The sequence below is a fragment of the Benincasa hispida genome, chromosome 1, assembly GCF_009727055.1.
Source record: "Benincasa hispida cultivar B227 chromosome 1, ASM972705v1, whole genome shotgun sequence".
NCBI classification, from domain to species: Eukaryota; Viridiplantae; Streptophyta; class Magnoliopsida; order Cucurbitales; family Cucurbitaceae; genus Benincasa; species Benincasa hispida.
Window position 1 is genome coordinate 85,869,009 of NC_052349.1, and position 19,470 is coordinate 85,888,478.

At 30.4% G+C, this 19,470-nt stretch overlaps 1 protein-coding gene across 1 annotated transcript; it reads left to right on the forward strand.

Moving 5' to 3' along the window:
• The first annotated feature begins 5,343 nt into the window (after window positions 1-5,343).
• LOC120073940 (protein JINGUBANG-like) lies at window positions 5,344-8,909 on the forward strand. The gene is made up of 3 exons (XM_039026865.1): window positions 5,344-5,929; window positions 6,218-6,563; window positions 8,501-8,909. The coding sequence occupies exons 1-3, from the start codon at window positions 5,344-5,346 to the stop codon at window positions 8,907-8,909; spliced, it is 1,341 nt and encodes a 446-aa protein (XP_038882793.1).
• Window positions 8,910-19,470: the final 10,561 nt, after the last annotated feature.

A 19,470-nucleotide genomic window follows, 5' to 3' on the forward strand; every position in this document is an offset into this window, starting at 1 on the left:
CAGTCATCATACATCACTCTGGTGACCGGTTCACCGTCAATAGGTAACCCCAACAACACTTCTATATCTTGTAGAGTGATAGTGCACTCTCCATTAGACATATGAAATGTATGTGTCTCAAGCCTCCATCTCTCGACCAAGGCTGTGATCAGATGCCAGTCCAACTAAGTAAATCCCAATCTGGCAACTCCATAGATTGGCAACCCCATAGAATCCAGATGTGCGCAGTAGCGGTAGTATTCAAGGGTGGAGTAGGATAATGCGTTGGAGAACTGCCTCTCGACGCCTGCAAGATATTTCTCCAATAGTACGATCTCACCATACAACAGATGATCGATGAATGGACTGGTCGTACAAAACATCAGGATCAACAGGTCCTAGGTTTAAAGCCATGATCTAAAAGAAAAAAATATTTATTTATCAATTAAAAAAATATTTATTTCTCAATTAGAAGAATAATGTACAACTTAATTAACTTAATTAAATAATGTACAACTTAATTAAAAGAATAGTGTACAACTTAATTAAAAGAATAATGTACAACTTTATAAATTATAATAAAAAAAATTGAGTATACAATAAAAGTATCTACACTTAATTAAATATACATGATAAAAATATTATTTATTTCTCAATTAAATAATGTACAACTTAATTAAAAGAATAATGTACAACTTAATTAAAAGAATAATGTACAATTTTATAAATTATAATAAAAAAAATTGAATATACAATAAAAATATCTATACTTAATTAAAATATATATGATAAAAAGATTATTTTTTTCTCAATTAAATAATGTACAACTTAATTAAAAGAATAATCTATAACTTTATAGATTACAATAAAAAAAATTGAATATACAATATAATCTTCATCCACTAAAAATGTTAAACTTTTTAAAAAAATCACAATACTTTTATATTATACTTTTTATAAGAAGTATATTAAAAAATCACAATAATTTTGTATTAAACTCAAAATATTAAACTTTTTAATTTATAAACATCAACTTTTTAAGTTTTATTAATATCAACTTTTTAAACATAACAATAAATTAAATTTTTTATAACTATTTTTAAACATAACAACAAATTAAACTTTTCCAATTACAATGAGATAAACTTTTTTAAACTATTTTTTCAAATTTAATACAAAATAAAAATTAAATTAAATTAAACTTTTTCAAACTATTTTAAACTATATTTTCAAAGTTAATACTAGAAAAATCAAATATCATAAGAAATATATTTCAAAAAATCATAATAATTCTGTATTAAACGAAAAATATTAAAGTTTTTAAGCTATAAACATCAATTTTTTAAACATTACAATGAGGTAAACTTTTTTAAATTATTTTTTCAAATTTAATACAATAAAAAATAAAATAAAATAAAACTTTTTCAAACTATTTTAAACTATATTTTCAAAGTTAATACTAGAAAATTCAAATATCACAAGAAAATCAACTATTTTAAACTATAGTTTATTTAAGTATATTTCTGACAATAAACTATACTTAAATATAAACAAAAACAAACAAAATATAAATAAGATTAACATGTTGGTATAACATCCCAACTATAAGACTAACACTAATAACAACTATTAAGATTAACATTAATAAAGAAAAAACTACTAACATCAATATGTAAATATTATTGAATTCAACATGATAGATCTACTAAATATAATAAAACTAGTAATAAATAACTAGTAAACTCACAAATTTAACTTACCTTTTTTGTTTTGTTTCCCAATCAGCAACAAAAACTATAAAAAAAAATATAATAGTATGAGAATAGAAACAAAATGTATAGGATTTGAGAAGGCCATCGTCTATTTGTAATAGGTAAGCGATCGTGTAGGAGTTTGTGGGTGATCGTATAATGAGGAAAGAGAGCTCTCGAAAGGCCATCGCAGCGTGCCCTCATCGTGTACTTCCACTATGCGATCATATAGTAAAACTTAGCGATCGTGTAGCATTTGGTATACGATCGTATAGCAAAAGGTAAGCGATCATATAGGTTTTGAGAAGATGATCGTCTAATTGTAATAGCTAAGCGATCGTGTAGGAGTTTGTGGGCGATCGTGTAGTAGGGAAAAAGAGCTCTCAAGAGGCCATCATAGCGTGCCGCTCATCATGTACTTCCACTATGCAATCATATAGTAAAGCTTAGCGNTATTTAAGTATATTTCTGACAATAAACTATACTTAAATATAAACAAAAACAAACAAAATATAAATAAGATTAACATGTTGGTATAACATCCCAACTATAAGACTAACACTAATAACAACTATTAAGATTAACATTAATAAAGAAAAAACTACTAACATCAATATGTAAATATTATTGAATTCAACATGATAGATCTACTAAATATAATAAAACTAGTAATAAATAACTAGTAAACTCACAAATTTAACTTACCTTTTTTGTTTTGTTTCCCAATCAGCAACAAAAACTATAAAAAAAAATATAATAGTATGAGAATAGAAACAAAATGTATAGGATTTGAGAAGGCCATCGTCTATTTGTAATAGGTAAGCGATCGTGTAGGAGTTTGTGGGTGATCGTATAATGAGGAAAGAGAGCTCTCGAAAGGCCATCGCAGCGTGCCCTCATCGTGTACTTCCACTATGCGATCATATAGTAAAACTTAGCGATCGTGTAGCATTTGGTATACGATTATATAGTAAAAGGTAGGCAATCATATAGGTTTTAAGAAGGCGATCGTCTAATTGTAATAACTAAGCAATCATGTAGAAGTTTGTGGGCGATCGTGTAGTAGGAAAAAAGAGCTCTCGAAAGGCCATCACAGCATGCCGCTCATCGTGTACTTCCACTATGCGATCGTATAGTAAAGCTTAGCGATCGTGTAGCATTTAGTATACGATCGTATAGTAAAAGGTAGGTGATCATATAGGTTTTGAGAAGGTGGTCGTCTAATTGTAATAGCTAAGCGATCGTGTAAGAATTTGTAGGCGATCATGTAGTAGGGAAAGAGAGCTCTTGAGAGGCCATCGCAGCGTGCCACTCATCCTGTACTTCCACTATGCGATCGTATAGTAAAGCTTAGCGATCATGTAGCATTTGGTACACGATCGTCTACGATCGTATAGTAAAAGGTAGACGATCGTATAGGTTTTGAGAAGGCGATCGTCTAATTGTAATAGCTAAGCGATCGTGTAGGAGTTTGTAGGTGATCATGTAGTAGGGAAAGAGAGCTCTCGAGAGGCCATCGCAACATGCCACTCATCGTGTACTTCCATTATGCGATCGTATAGTAAAGTTTAGTGATCGTGTAGCATTTGGTATACGATCGTATAGTAAAAGGTAGGCGATTGTATAGGTTTTGAGAAGACGATCGTCTAATTATAATAGCTAAGCGATCGTGTAGGAGTTTATGGGCGATCATATAGTGAGGAAAGAGAGCTCTTGAGGGGCCATCGCAGTGTGTCGCTCATCATGTACTTCCACTAGGTGAGCATGTAGTAGCTCAGCAATCATGTAATAAAGCTTAACGATCGTGTAACACTTAGTACACAATCGTATAGTAAAAGGTAGGCGATCGTATAGGTTTTGAGAAGGCGATCATCTAATTGTAATTGCTAAGCGATCGTGTAGGAGTTTGCGGGCGATCATGTAGTGAGGAAAGAAAGCTCTCGAGAGTGGGAGTTTGGAAGACGCTATTGCGGAGAGGCCATCGCAGTGTGCCACTCATCGTCTATTTCCACTAGGTGATCGTGTAGTAAAGCTCAGCGATCTTGTAGCATTTGGTATATGATCATATAGTATAAGATATGCAGTCGTATAGGTTCTGAGAAGGCGATCGTGTAATAGTAATAGTTAAGCGATCATGTAAGCGTTTGTAGCCGATCGTAGAGGATTTAGTAAGCGATTGTTTAGTCATACTGAGCGATCGTGGAGAGATTGTAAACGATCATTTAGCTTTTAATAAAGAAGTTGTTCAACATTCACTTGTTCTTTACGGAAGTTTGCACCTATTGTTACGTTAATAAAGAATTACTAAACGACCGCATAGTAATTTTACTAAATGATTGTGTGCGATCGTGTATATAATTACTAAACAATTCTTTAATTTCCTTTAGGTTGAGGGTTTGCTCTATAAATTTCCAGAGGTCGAGGGTGACCCTCGACCTCTTTCAAAATTTCTCTTCTTCCCTTACAGATCTTCTTTAGTTTTCGATAGGTCGAGGGTTGAACCCTCGTCCTCTTCTCAATTTCCTTTAGGTCGAGGGTCAAACCCCGATCTTTTCTTTAATTTTCAACAGGTCGAAGGTTGAATCCTCGTCCTCTTCTTAGGTCGAGGGTTGAACCCTCGATAAAATATTTTAAACTAAATTCCCGCCTCGAAATCTCCAAAACAACCATAGATTTCTAAATAGTTTCAAAACCACTATATTTCCCTAAATAGTTTTCCTAATCACAATATTAAAAAAAAAAATTTAAAAAAAAAAACTCCAAAACAAACATTAAAAAAGTCAAAATAATAATAACAAAAAAAATTCAAATCCAGCCTAATTCTAACACTGCAATCAAAACACAACATTCAAAAATATAGCAAATCCAACCTTGCAGTCTAAGTATTGTAATCAGATTCCCACTTATTCAGATTCCAGATAGCAAACCCACCATAATCTGATTCCCAATAATCTAATTATCTTTCAGTTCCCCAAACCGCCTCTACCATTGCCAACCTCATTTCCGCATTGGTTCTCCTTTAAATTCAACTAAGATAGACAAATTCAACTATTAATCCAACATATCACTCAATGAATAAAGTGTGATTACCATGGTTAATTTCCACCTATAATGGTTGAATAAGGGTGGGTTTGACTTAATTTTTCAAATGTTTAATTTTAAAAATAAGTTTTGGAAAAGAAATTGAAATGTTTGACAACCACTCAAAATAGTTTTTGAAATACTAGGTTTTTTTTAAAATATTTTTTTTTCTTTAGTCAATCCAAACAGTCCTAGAGAATCAAACAAATTAAACTTCCTTAAAAAAAAACAAAAAAAAACAAAAAACAAAAAAACTAGATTTTAAATACACATCAACCAATAATTCAATCTCGCCCGTTCATCCTTACTAACATTTAATACATTGATTACGTCCCAAATTGATCATATGTATCCCTCGGGACATAGAGACATGGTGGCTTGTTTGATAATTGAATTGAATAATAATTTCTTTTCTTCTCTTTTTCTTTTAAAAAAAAAACCACAAACATAGAGTTGTAGAGGGAAAAAAAAGGGTAAATTAGAAGTTTTGTTCATAACATTTGAAGTTCATACTCTTCCTTCCCAATCCACCATGGAATTCCATCTCCAACAAACCGACCTCTGGACTTCAATGGAAGAACAAACAAAAAGCATCGACTTACCCCAAGACGCCGCCGTATTGCCTGACCCCATTCACTTCCCTAATTCTCCATCCAGACCCTCCGCCGCATCCGTCCCAACTCCATGGGCCATGTCGCCGGCACCAACAAACCAGCAACCTTTTGTTTACCACTGCATAGCCTCGCTCCACCGGCCGGACGGCAACATACTGTCGATTGCAATGACAAAGGAGTTTATATTCGTGGGGTCGGAGAGTGGGCGGATTCAGTCGTGGAAGCTGCCGGAATGCCCCGGAGTTGGGTTCATAAAGGCTAGCTCCGGCCGAGTAGGGGCAATGTTTGGGTGTGGGAGGATGCTGTTTAGTTGTCATGGGGATTATAGAGTTCGGATTTGGGATGTGAAAATGGGAAATAAGAGATTGAAACCCAAAAAGATTTCGACTTTGCCACCAAAACGCTCGTTTTTGGTGGTGAGAAAGAGCAGCCGCCAGATGCAATATCATACAGATTTTATTTCTTGTTTGGCTTACAATGATGCCGATAAGCTTCTCTATACAGGTGAATTTCTTCAATTTTTATTTTTAAACTTTAGAATTAGAGATGTTTATTTTAGTCAATTTTACTTCTTTTTTTTTTTTTTTTTATTTAACAAGAACAATTAACATGAGTATACATGCATACTACAATGTAACAACGACCGATTGAATTGTTATTATTGGAAGTTTGAAGATTAAGATGGACTAAAATGGTTATATATATCAACTGCCCTAAGAAAGAACTTAGGTTCGACTCATGTTTAGAAGCAAGAAAAGAGAAATTTAGGGTGGTTTTTATTTATTGATGAAGGTTCGTGGGATAGCACGGTGAAAGCTTGGAACATCTCAGAAAATCGATGTGTAGATTCATTTGTTGCTCATGAAGGCCATGTTAATGCAATCGTCATAAATCAAGAAGATGGCTGCGTTTTCACTTGCTCTTCTGATGGCTCTGTCAAGATCTGGAGAAGGGTTTTTGGAGAAAGCTCCCATATTTTAACAATGATTCTCAAGTTCCAGCTCTCTCCTGTCAATGCCCTCGCTCTAAGCCTCACTTCGTCGCCATCTCCTCCGTCGCTGAAACCCTACAACTTTCTTTATTCTGGTTCTTCCGACGGCCTCATCAACTTTTGGGAGAAGGAGAGCTCCTCGAGTAGGTACTGCTAAATCACCACTCAACTACCTCATATTTAAGGCATATGTTTGATAGCTTTTTTTTTTTCAAAATTAAACCTACAAGTACGACTTCCAACTCACTTTTGAAATATGTTTTTTTTAATACAAGTCAAATTTGAAAAATTAAAAAAGAGAAAAATCCTGTATGTGTGTGTTTTGTTTTTAAATTTGACTAAGAATTTAAAACGTGTTTCAAAGTAAATATGAAAATATGCCAAAAATATTTTGTAAAAATTATCAAACCTGACTTTTAAAAACATAAATAACTAGAGGCAACAATTATCCCACGAGGTCTGAGTTAGATAAGAAAGATGCTTTGGTGTATCTAAAGTTGTATTTGTTTTTGTGCATCACACCAAATTATCCAATCATAATTTTTCATACGTGACAAATAATATTTTTGCTTACTTTTTGAAATATTGTAATTCTTTTTGGTATGTGTGATAAGAATGTGATACATAGAAATATAATTGCAACTTCAGGATGTACCCAAGTATAGCTCATAAAAATAATTTATAGTAGAGAAATACTTTGATACAACCTAGGCTATATCTATCTCCATGCATCGTCCCCTAAATTACATAATAAGAAAAGTTTGAAATATTTTGTTTAATTTTAATATAAATAAATTTGTCATGGGATGAATATTGATCGAATAAATTAGGTGAATTCTATAAAGATAGGTAGATCATGAAAAATTATAATATGCCTAGAGCTTTTAATTTTAATGGCTAGTAACTCAAACTCACAATGATTTTTTTTATTAAGAAATGACAAGAAAATAAATAAATAGACCAATCAAAAACAAAATTGAAAGTTCAACCATTTATTTAGATACTATTAAAAATTTATGGATTTATTAGACACACAAAAGTTTGGACCGGACTTGATAAGGATACCATGGGGTATCAACCTAATTATGATGTTCAGATGTAACTACTGATTCTTCAACCTCTAATAGTTTTGTTAAAAAAAAATGGACACACGTAATTAAAAAGTTGAAAAACCTAGGCTCTACACAATAACCATCTCATTTTTTGTTTATTGTTTTTAAAAATTAAGCATTTTTTAGGTATTAAAAATTAAGTATTTAAATACTACTTTCATCTATCAACTTTTATGTTTTACTGTCTATATTTTAAGAGTGTATTGAAAATTGAAAATTAAGACAAATTTAGAAAATTACAAAAAAAAAAAAGAAAAAGTGTTATTAAAAACTTATTTCTACTTTTAGAATTTGGTTAAAAATTCAAATGTTTATTTAGAAAATTTTAAATTCATGATTAAGAAATTGTGCAAAAGAAGCACAATTTAAAAAAAACTAAAGCCTCATTTGATAATAACTTTTCGGTTTTACTATGAAATTTAAGTTTTTTCCTCTCAATTTTTCAATTATGATTTTCATGTTTATTAAATTAAACACTTGAATTACTAATCAAATTCTAAATATATATATATATATATAAAATAAAAAAAAACTTTAAAAGACAATTTTTTCAAATTTTTTCAATTTGGTTTGATTACTAAATACATGAGTCGGAAGTGAATAACAAAACAAAAAAATTTACAAGTAAAAAAAAAATAATCAAAATGATTACCCAATGGAGTTTAATAATAAACACATTAATTTATGCCTCATTTGGTAATCATTTTTTTTTTTTTTAAATTAAGTCTATGGACACTATTTTCACTTTCAAATTTCTTCTTTTGTTATTTACTTTTCATCAATGATTTAAAAAAAACAAACCAAATTTTGAGAATTAAGAAAATTAGTTTTAAAAAGCTGTTTTTGTTTTGGAAATTTAGTTAAAAATTTAACCATTCTAGTAAGTTGAGAGAGAATAATTAAATCAAAAGAGGAAATTAAACCCAATATCCTCTCGTTGAATCAGTCATTATTCATATAGTCTTGACTCAGGTACAACCATGGAGGGTTCTTACAGGGCCATCATTTCGGAGTTCTTTGTTTAGTAACAGTAAAAAATTTGATTCTGAGTGGATCTGAAGACACAGCCATAAGGATTTGGAGAAGAGAAGAAATAGGGAATGGGTTTGTTCATTCATGCGTTTCAGTGATAGAGGGCCACCATGGGCCAGTCAGGTGCTTGGCGGCGGCCATGGAGGTGGATAATATGGGGAATATGTTGGTTTGCAGTGCTAGTTTGGATCAGACTTTTAAGATCTGGAGAGTCAAGCTGAATGTGGAGCACTTGAAGAAGGAGATTGTTAGATGTGAGAATAATAATAATCACAATCCTGTTCTTTCACCTTCTTGGGTGGAGAAGAGGAAGCAGCTTCAAGGGGATGATTATTATTATTGTATCTAATTATAACAATCTCTTTTCATTACTTCAATTCTATGCAGGAAAATATTTGAGACAGTGTTTTGAACATTATCCCCTACCTACCTTTGTCCTGAAATAATCAATTACATCTTTTGGATTTTGGTTTTGTTGATACCAAATTTTGGATACGGAAGATCGCACTTAATCTTCACGTGACAATAGGAAATTTGAAGAAGAGATGACCTGCAAAATAAAGAAAATTGACGACTCTGATACTTGAGTTAGTATGAGAATTATGGAATGGAAAAGAAACAGAACTTTGAAGTTACCTCCTCATCCTCCAATTCTATTTGGAATCAGAAACACCTTCATGCTCCAAAATCTGTCGAAATTCTGTCGAAATGCTAGGATGTCCTTGGGCTCGGCCTCGGTGGTTTGGGCTTAGCCTGTGTCACTTTTCTTTTTTGAAGCGCTTTAGATCTGGTTATCGCTCCTTTTGGTCTTAAACTTAATATTTCATATCAGAAAGTCTATTTTTGTCCTCAGTCCAAATTAGCCAATAACAGGGTTTTATTATTTAGGTTCATTTCAATTCTGAAAGTTTTACATGGGATGCATGTGAGAGCTAAATTGAGTATAGCAGCATGGCAAAAATTTGATATGTGTATGTTTTGTCTTTCAAATATAGTTTGGTAGCTAAAAAGGAATTATTATGAGAAGATTCTGTAAACGAGAAAAACAAAATGGGGGTAGAGGCATAGAGCCAGAAAATTTCAAAGGGTTTAGCTAATTTTTTATATTTTTATTAACTTTATATATATATATATAGTATTGATCATTCGTGTAGAGTTGTATTATTTCATAAATGAACACGTTTTTATGTAATTAATCAATTTGAAGAAGAGACATGAATATTCGAATGACCACGAACAGTCTATAAATATGCCCCTTCTTCAAATTGCAAAAAAGATTTTTTTCACCATTCCTTTTCTCCCATAAAAACATTTCTTCCTTCTTGTAAGTTTGGTCCAAGTTCACTTTATTTCCACATTGTATAGTTCGTTAGATCCTATGGACAAGGTGCTGCTTCCATAAGAAAGTTAATCTGGTCTATTATGTGAGACAATTACTCAAGAAACTCAAGCACTAGAGTAAGTAAATTGTCTTAAGGAAACAACATAAAGTCATTGGACTCAGACTTTCTTACATTTACAAGGTTATATATTTTCTTATATTTTTGTTGAAATTATTCATATAACAATCTTAAGACAATTTTAGAGCATCCAATTTGTATGTACAAATTTTTTCTTTCTTCATGCATCTGGTTTCTTCATCGTCATGATATTTTACTTTGGTTTCTTATGTTGATTTCAATTTAGTAAGGATGCAACAGTATGTATGTATTCAATTTTAGAATTTTGTTTTATAAAAATAATTTCATATTATATAGAATACTTGAAATTCTTGAAATATATATAGAAAAATATTTATATTTTGTTTCTTTTCTATTATGATATAGATTTATATATTTACTACAAGAAATCGCACTTCTTCCGACATCCCAAATCGTATTTTATGTCATTTTCATTATGCAACATTCTGTGTCTTTTTATGCTGTTTTCCGCACCATTGGCATCGGAAAAAATTGTATATATATTTGATTTTGTGTTCGGATATATTTTTTTTAGAAACAAAATAATGTTCCTAGAATTATACCTATTGAAATTTCATATTGTATTTTATGTCATTTTCATTATGCATCATTTTGTGTATAGTTTTATGCTTCTTCTATGTGTTTCAGGTTGGTTTTAGGTTGGCACATTATTTGATGTCTTTTCATCAACATTTGAGTGGTAACCACTTTGTTATGAAAGAAAAGCGCTCATATGGATTTTGGTCCTGTGTATTTGAGTTTTGTTCAGTAATTGAAGGAGATTTTTCACCAATTTTCTAGTGTCGGATTTAAATTATGTTGGGTAAGGAAATGAAATTTTGTTGGAAGTGAATTTTATTTTCTATAAAACCGAATTGAAAAATGATAATATGTATATTATAAGTTATATGTACGACAAAAATGATTTAAGTCATGAAGTATTGCAATATTTATGTAATTTTTTTTAATTGGTTTATTTCAGTCCATTGTTACTATTATGTATAATGGATATAAAGCATAATATTTTCATAGCGTTTTATGTTTCAAGCCTAATGAATAATGTCCCAAGTTTATTTGATGTCTTATTGGATTTATTTTGTGAGAACTTGTTTAGTAAAATTATTTACTTTGTTTCACAATATTTGGTGATTGATATCACATAAATGTCATCAACAATATCAAATTGTCATACCACATTTTGGTAGAAATCATCAAAAAAAATTATGAGAAATTTAATAGTAATGATTTCAAATGATAACAAGAGAAATTCCATTCTCCCTCACAACTTGAAAAATGTCAAATTTTTTGGAAAAAAAATGTCATTGTAATGTTGAAGGAGAAGCCAATAAAGCAAAGTTACTTGCTTTTGAAGCTTAGAAAAAAAAAAAACCCTGCAAAATATTTATGCAAGAAGTACATTTTGAATGGACTAGATAACACGCTATATAATGACCACAGTGATGGATTTAGCGAAATCTTATGAGAATTATTAGAGAAAAATAATATATATATAAGATATAATATGTCATAATAATGAAGTTTATAGTAAGAAATGATTGATTCCAAATTCGAAATAAGACACATTCTGTGAATATGTCTCACCGTTTAAAGGTTAATTATAAATTTGTATGACATTGTTGGGGTTGATGTCTTAAATCTCATAGGTCCTGTAATTTGTAATTGTAATACACAAATAGTTTATTTATTTAATAAAATCTGAGGTATTTTATTCGACATTTAGTAGCATTAACCCACAAAATCAATAAACTAACATCCAAGGTTATCTTTTGTAGCTTAAACATGTATGTAGAGACATACAGGTGGATCATGTTTAAATGATAACCTAAATGACGACCTATAGTAGATGGATAAGACTGGATACCTTATCTTGGTGACACTATGAATAGGACCCGCTTTGTACATGTTACAATTATTGTAAAGTTCTACAAATGATCTGATCCTAATCATTCATGTAGAGACATGTGAGAAGGGGTGTTCTATACAAAAGAGTTTGTATAAGACCGAACCACGAATAAATAGTCTCGTTATATAACACCATTAATAATAGAGACTTACATTTCACCACGATGACCATAGATGACATGACCTAAATCCTGAATGAGTTGGGAACTCTTGCCTATGAAGGCAATCCTTTGATTTGTATGGGTGAGAGTGGCTAGATCGCCAACTTAAGATATCTACCATTTTGGAGATTTTTCTGATTGGGGAGTTAGGAACACAACTACACAAGGCGGAATTCACTCATTCACTAATGTCGGGGTAAGTAGATAAATTGCTCTCTAAAGGACTGATTCCGGGCTTGAGCCACACCCTCTCTTGGCCTGAGAGGGGTTTGGTCATAGTTAGACCATGACTTATTGTTCATTAGAGGGATCAGTGGTACTTAAAGAGCTATATGTAACTACAGGGGCAAAACGATAATTTTAGCCTAGCTATACTTACGAGAAATTTGTGAATGGTCATAAAACTATTGACTGGTTATATCTAATGGACACATAAATATATTTGTAGTGCGAAGAGTGCAGCTGTTGATCTTCAGTGGAGTGACCGACAGTTAATGGATGTTGAGTAATTTAATTAAAGAAGTTTAATTAATTATTCAATTACCATTGAAGCTTCAATCTACAGGTCTATAAGGTCCCATCTATAGCTCAACTGGGATTATTGAGAATTAATTTTAATTTGAATTGATCAAATTTTGAGTCGATTATATATGATATAATTAATTTAAATTAATTATATGTGATATAATTAATAGAATGTACTTGATACATTATAATAAAAAGTTTATTTTGAGATGAATTAAATATTTGAATATGATTCAAATACTAATTATATGGATTAGATTCATATAATTAAATTTAATTTTGATTTATAGCATGATTGATTGAGAGAATTTAAATTATAGATTATATTGTATTTGATACATTATAAAACTTTTATTCGATATAACATCATATCATATCATTGTAGAGATATCATATCATGGTAGAGGGATAAAAAAAAATTAATTTTGATTTAAACTATATTCGATATAACATATAGTTTAAAATATAATATATGATAAGTTGGATATTATATATATATATATATATATATTAAACTTTCATAAATTAAAATTTGAATTTAATTTAAAAGGGAGTTATAATTCTCTTCCCCTATTTTCTCTCCTCACTCAATCGTGGAAATGGGAGTTGGGTTTTTATGTTTTCTCATCTTATTCACAGAAGATTACAAATAGTCTGTGTGTAAAAAATCTCTCCCAACGTAATTCTCCCTGAAAATTCTCCCCTTAGAAAAATTCTTCCTCCCTCATCCAAAATCAACAGAGTCCACAACTCCTATAATTCTTAATCCCTAAGGAGAATACAGAAGGCTCACTAGTGTTGGTGTCCAACCAAATAGTGATTTGTTTTGCTGTGGTTTTTTGTTTTGTTCGTTTTTGAAGAGTTCGTGGGCAGATCAAGGAGGATTATCGTGAAGAATTGGTTCTTTAAAAGTTAGTATAAATCTAAACCATAATCTCTCAATTTAATTCTAAAAGCTTGCTGTAAAATTTCTTTGATATGCATAATGTTCTTCTATAATTTTAATTCTTTGTGAAATTTAAAATTGGGACACAATCCACACTTCCGCATCGGACCTCACAGCTCTTCAATTTTATGTATGGAAACATAGTAAATTCATTGTGAATTATGGAAAGGTTGAAGCCTTCTTAAAACCTTATGTTATTGTGGAGTATTTGTGAAAAGTAACTATTCCCAATTGATAATCCAAGTTTGAGAATATTGGATAACAATTTAAAAAAAAATGATTGGGATATGTTTGAGTTGGCTACAAAATTTTTGTATGGTATTCCTAAAGTGTGAATACAACCTATACCTCTTTAGTGGATAATAATAAGTCTCGACATATATGATGAAGTCTTAATACAATTAGACAACTACTTTCTAGCGGAATTACTACAATTGGTTTTGTAAGATCGAAAGATAATATTGCGGATCCACTTGTAAAAGGCCTAACTAGAGAGTCGGTTGAAAGTTCATGAAGGAGAATGAGATTAAAGCCTTTAATTTTAAAAAGTTAACCAAAGAAGCAATCTAACCTAATTGACTGGAGATCTGAAGATCTAGGTTCAACAAGCAAACTGACCTCTGGATAACTTAGTGAAAGTTGCGTTGGATTTTTTTTTTCTTCTTACCCATTCTAAGGATGATGAGACAATGCAAGTGTGGTTTTAGGGTAAGTATTGTGCTTTTAATGATTTCTATAAGTTGTTGAATAATTATTTATGAAAAGAGCATATACGACGTTCTTTATAGAAATCACCTATATGAGTGTAAAGGGGTCGTTCCTATGAGAATTTTAGGCGAATTCTCTAGAATACTCATGAGATCAAACGGTATTCAAGGCCAAAATGAACACAGTTATGAGAATAAACTTTGTTATAATGAGAAACGGTGTGACTTCAATTGTCTTAGATTACTCTAGAACAACTAACAGTTCAAGGCATCAAGTCCACTGATTAGCTAAGTAAACTCGATTGATGTTCACTAGGAAAAGTTCAAAGTGTTTACTACTTATCTCGATGCAGATTCTTCATTGGAAAATATCGAACGTTTTTTTTCTTTTATCTTAAATTGTCAACTTACTATTTATAGGGGAGGGGCGGACTGTTGGAATAATGTTAGTGATCATTCGTGTAGAGTTGTATCGTTTCATAAATGAACATATCTAAAGAGACATGACTATTCAAATGGCCATGAATAATCTATAAATAATGTCTCTTCTTCAAATTGCAAAAAATAAATTTTCACCATCACTTTTCTCCCCTAAAAACATTTCTTCCTTTCTGTAAATTGATTCAAGTTCGGTTATTTCCATAAAATATAGTTTATCGGATCTTGTGGACGAGGTGTTGCTTCCATAAGAAAGTTAATATGTTCTATCTTGGGAGAAAATTACTCAAGAAACTCAGGCACTAGAGTGAGTAAAATTTTCATAAGGAGATAATGTGAAGTCGTTGAGCTCAAATTCACTATATATGTTAAAAAATATTTTTTGGGTTGTTTTCAGATATAGAAAAATAAACCAACTTATTTATAAATATAACAATATGTCTTTGTCTATTAGTCATAGACAATGATAGCACTGATAGATCATGACACTGATAGATGTCTATCAATACCTATTTATATATATCAATGATAAATATTCATATTTTACTATATTTAAAAATATTTTCAATATTACTTTAAAATAATTACCATATTTTATAAACGAGAAAAACAAAATGGGATAGAGGCATAGAGCAAGAAATTTTCAAAGAGTTCGGCTAAACTTTTGTATTTTAATTAGCTACATGTGTGTGTTAAAAAATTCGTCTCTCAATTTTTGTGAAAGTAACAAACTAGTTCTAAACTTTAACCTCTATCAAATTTAGTCTCTTTTTATTTTTAAATTTGTAATGATTTAATTCTTAAACTTTAGTCAATTATGTATAACTATTCATATTCGAACTTTCAAATTTGTAATAATTTAATCTATTCTATATAAAATTTAAAAAAAAAAAACCATTTTAAGTATCATTTATGCATAACAATTTAATATCTTGTATTCATAATTTATACTATTTGATTTCAAATCTATCAAATACATATTTATTTAAACTCAATGAATAAGAAAATATAAAATAGAATCTAGATTGTCTATGAAAGCAGTTTTTAATTTACTTATAATTAAATACACATACTAATTATTATTAGGGGCAATGATCCCTCCAACATATCTCTACAATGATATGATATTGTCTATTTTAGACATAAATCTAATGGCTTTATTTTTTGTTTCAGCTAAAAAATCTGATACATTTGGACATAGTTGTTCTCATTTATATATCATAGATCTTTCTTACTTACCTAAATAATGTGAAACTTTAATCGGACTCCATAAACTCCCGATGAAACTTTAATTTCCCTATAGTTCAAAGAATATAATAGAGGGGATTCAAATCTGGGTGGAGAATGTATAATTTAATTATGAGAGCTATATTCTGGTTGAGGGAAGAGATGAGAACTTAAAAATAAAGCTTGGTAGTTTCAAACATTAAAGTCGAGGTTCTCTTCATTCTTTCCTTCATTACTTATGAAAAGACACAACAGAAAAGTTAATACCTTCGTGCGTACACTCTTCAAGTTTCTCCAATGTTTCCTGGTAAATACAAGAGCTATAATGACCAATGGCCAATGTAGAATTTAAGTCATAGACCCATTTACTTATAATGACAACGTTAGTGAAGAAAACAAAAAAGAGATTTGGCTCAACTGAGTATTATTAATTTCAAAGTTAAAAGTTTGATTTTCCCCGACATACTTAAATGAAAAAGAATTGAAATATTAATAATAATAAAGCAATCAAAATCAGTAATATAACTAGTTTTTAAATGGTTTCTCTTTGGGTGAGATCTTCCATTTTAGTTAGAATTGATATACATAGTTTTTTTTTTCAAAGGTATTGTAATCAGACCTCGAGATTGATAGTACAAACACTATGTTAGTTGAGCTACGCTTTTGTTGGCAATTGATATACATAGTTGGAATCTCATTAATCACTCAAATTAAATAATGCAACGTTCAAACTTACCACTTTTTAAATAGTCACTTACAATATTGCGTCCCTCAGTATATAATAATGATATTAAATTTTCGATGACATATTGTTATTTCCATCAATATTTTTACATTTTTATAGATTTTACACAACATCGGGGTGAATCAATATTTTCATTATATAGTAAAAAATCGGTGAAGCATAAAAAAAGTGTAAAATAATTTAATTTTTGTACATAATTTTTTATAAATAATCATCATTTGTCGTTTGTTGATTTTTTTTAGAATTGTAGCTTTGAGTTCGACATTATTGTGAAGGTAGGTGTTCTCTGGATGCACCTATTTATGTGCAATCGAACGAGCTGTCAGTAAAAAATTGTCACATGGTAGTTTGGGTTTTTTTTTTTCAAAGAAAAGATTTGTTATTATTATTTTTTATTAGAAAAAGAAAATATGGATTAAGAGCATCTCATTGCCCTATTTTAAAGCTTGAATAGAGGATTCCCTCTAATGTTGACAGTGCATTTTCCAAATATATAATTGCCATTCAATTCCTTTTTGTTTCTTTTAGCAATTTTTGATTTGACACTTCAATTTGGAGAAATTTTTATTAAAAAAAAAGTCAAACTATTTACATAAATAACAAAAAAAAAATTAGAGATGCTGATAGACTTCTATTCGTAACTATCACATAATACCAATGGTCGACTTCTATCAATTCCTATCATTGATAGACTTCTATAAACCTTCGTCAAATAATATTAAATTTTATTATTTTGTATAAATAATTTTCTTATTTTCTATTTTTTAAAATCTTTCATCAATTTATTGATAAAGTTATGCTGACTAGTCAAAATCAAATCACTGCTATAGGTGGGGACAACATGAAAGTGTTGATTTGGACGTTAACTTTAAAACCAAAATTGCTTTTAAAATCAAAGTTCCTATAATTTTAAATTTATTAATTTTAGTATAGTTAACCTAAACTAACAAAATTACGGTCAAATGGACAAATTTTAGTCTGCAACTTTGAATTTTTTGTTTTTTTAACCTTTTCAACATTCAAAATTATAAAGTTGGCCAAATTTACGAACCTATTAACAAAAAAAAATTAAAAAACAAAAATAAAATTCTATGGTTCTATTAGATATAATGTTTAAATTTACGTATAATGATAAATCTACGTGGGAGGTAAGAGATTCAAAGCTTTTTTCCTTTAAATATAGGGAGGGAACCTTTGATTTTGAGGTTTAATAGTACATACTTGATGTCAGTCAAGTTTTGCTTGCTTATTTTGGCAAGAGATTTAAAGTTTTCGCTGCATATAAATATTTGAGATGTGAATTTAATTAAATAAAAATATATTTTATAATTTTTACATAAAAATATTCCATTTCATGTAGCCAAAATACTGTTATTTATATATTTAACAGCCCTACAACATATGCTTTAATGGTCGTGGAAAGTATGAGTAGAACATGCACAAAATATAGGGTTGTCATTAGGGGTCTATTTACATGTTCTTATATATATATATATATAGCCAATAATGAGCCAATTTCATGCATACAAAAAAATATTCTTCATTAAGATAGTTGAGCTAGTACTATGTAGATGTAAGCAATACATCTTCTTAGACTGTGTTGCGATTTCTAACAATCAATCAATCATCTAAATGTTCGTGACATGTAGGTCTATAAGGATGAACAGATCACTTATAGAGACAATCTTTTAATATCAAATTACTATAAAAGACGACTATTAAACACTATAAACTAATAATTTCAAATGCGTATTTAAAACTACTTCTGTTGACAAAGTTTATATATATATATTATTGGTCGAGTTAGTCATTGGAGATGAACGACAAAGTTGGTAGTTGGAGTTGGTTGTCCGAGGTGATTGTCGGAGTCCGCTGCAAGTGGTGGTCGGCGTTGTCGAAGTTGGTTGTTAGAGATGGTCTTCATTGGAGTTGGTCGCCTGAAGTGAATGTTGGTGTTAGTCATTAGAGGTTGTTGTCATTGGAGTTGATCATCAAAGATAGTTTTCATTGGAGTTTGTAGTCAAAGGTGGTTGCAGCCTGGAATTGATCGTCAGAGTTGGTCGCTCGAATTAAGATGATCGTCAGAGTTGGTCACTCGAATTAAGGTGACCGGAGTTGTCATTGAAGGTAGTTGTCAAAGCTCAGGGTTGGTCATCGAAGTCGACCATGTTGGACCTATATGACAACCCTAGCAGTTGGTGAATAGGGTTTAAGTATATCCTAACTATGCTCAACTTAAACTAATCAAATACTTCTTAAGTTAAATTAATAACAACTCTAATTCATACTAAAGGACAAGATTGATAAAAAGTATGGAATGATAAATTCAATTAATCTCAACCAATAAGATAATAATCTATAGCATGTAACTAAAATTGATTGCAAAAATAAGTAGGAAAGAGTTAGAGAAGAAGACAACATAATTTTTATAGTAGTTTGGTTCGGTCAAACTCGACCTATATCTACATTTACAAGCATTTTGTAGGATCTTGAATAAAAATCTCCTTATATGGTTTAGAGTCAAACCGCTACCTTGTTCCTTTTATGGGTTCAAGAGTAAACTTGATCCTCTCTACGGATTAGGACCAAATCATTAGAATATTTGAAGCTTTGAATAACATACAATAAACTCTCTAAAAAGAGGATATATAATTTTGAGCTCACAACATTTAATCCTCACAATACAACGAGAATTTTTCTCTAAAATAAAATGAAAAGAACTGAAATTGAAAGCTTGGAGAGAGGAGCAACAATGGTGGCCCTTTTGCAAATTTTAAG

Bases quoted from the DNA above. Each gene is read 5' to 3' on its own strand.
- LOC120073940 (XM_039026865.1), top strand. From the start codon at position 5,344: ATGGAATTCCATCTCCAACAAACCGACCTCTGGACTTCAATGGAAGAA. The intron at 5,930-6,217 runs GTGAATTTCTTC...TTATTGATGAAG, and splicing joins CGATAAGCTTCTCTATACAG to GTTCGTGGGATAGCACGGTG. The intron at 6,564-8,500 runs GTACTGCTAAAT...GTCTTGACTCAG, and splicing joins AAGGAGAGCTCCTCGAGTAG to GTACAACCATGGAGGGTTCT.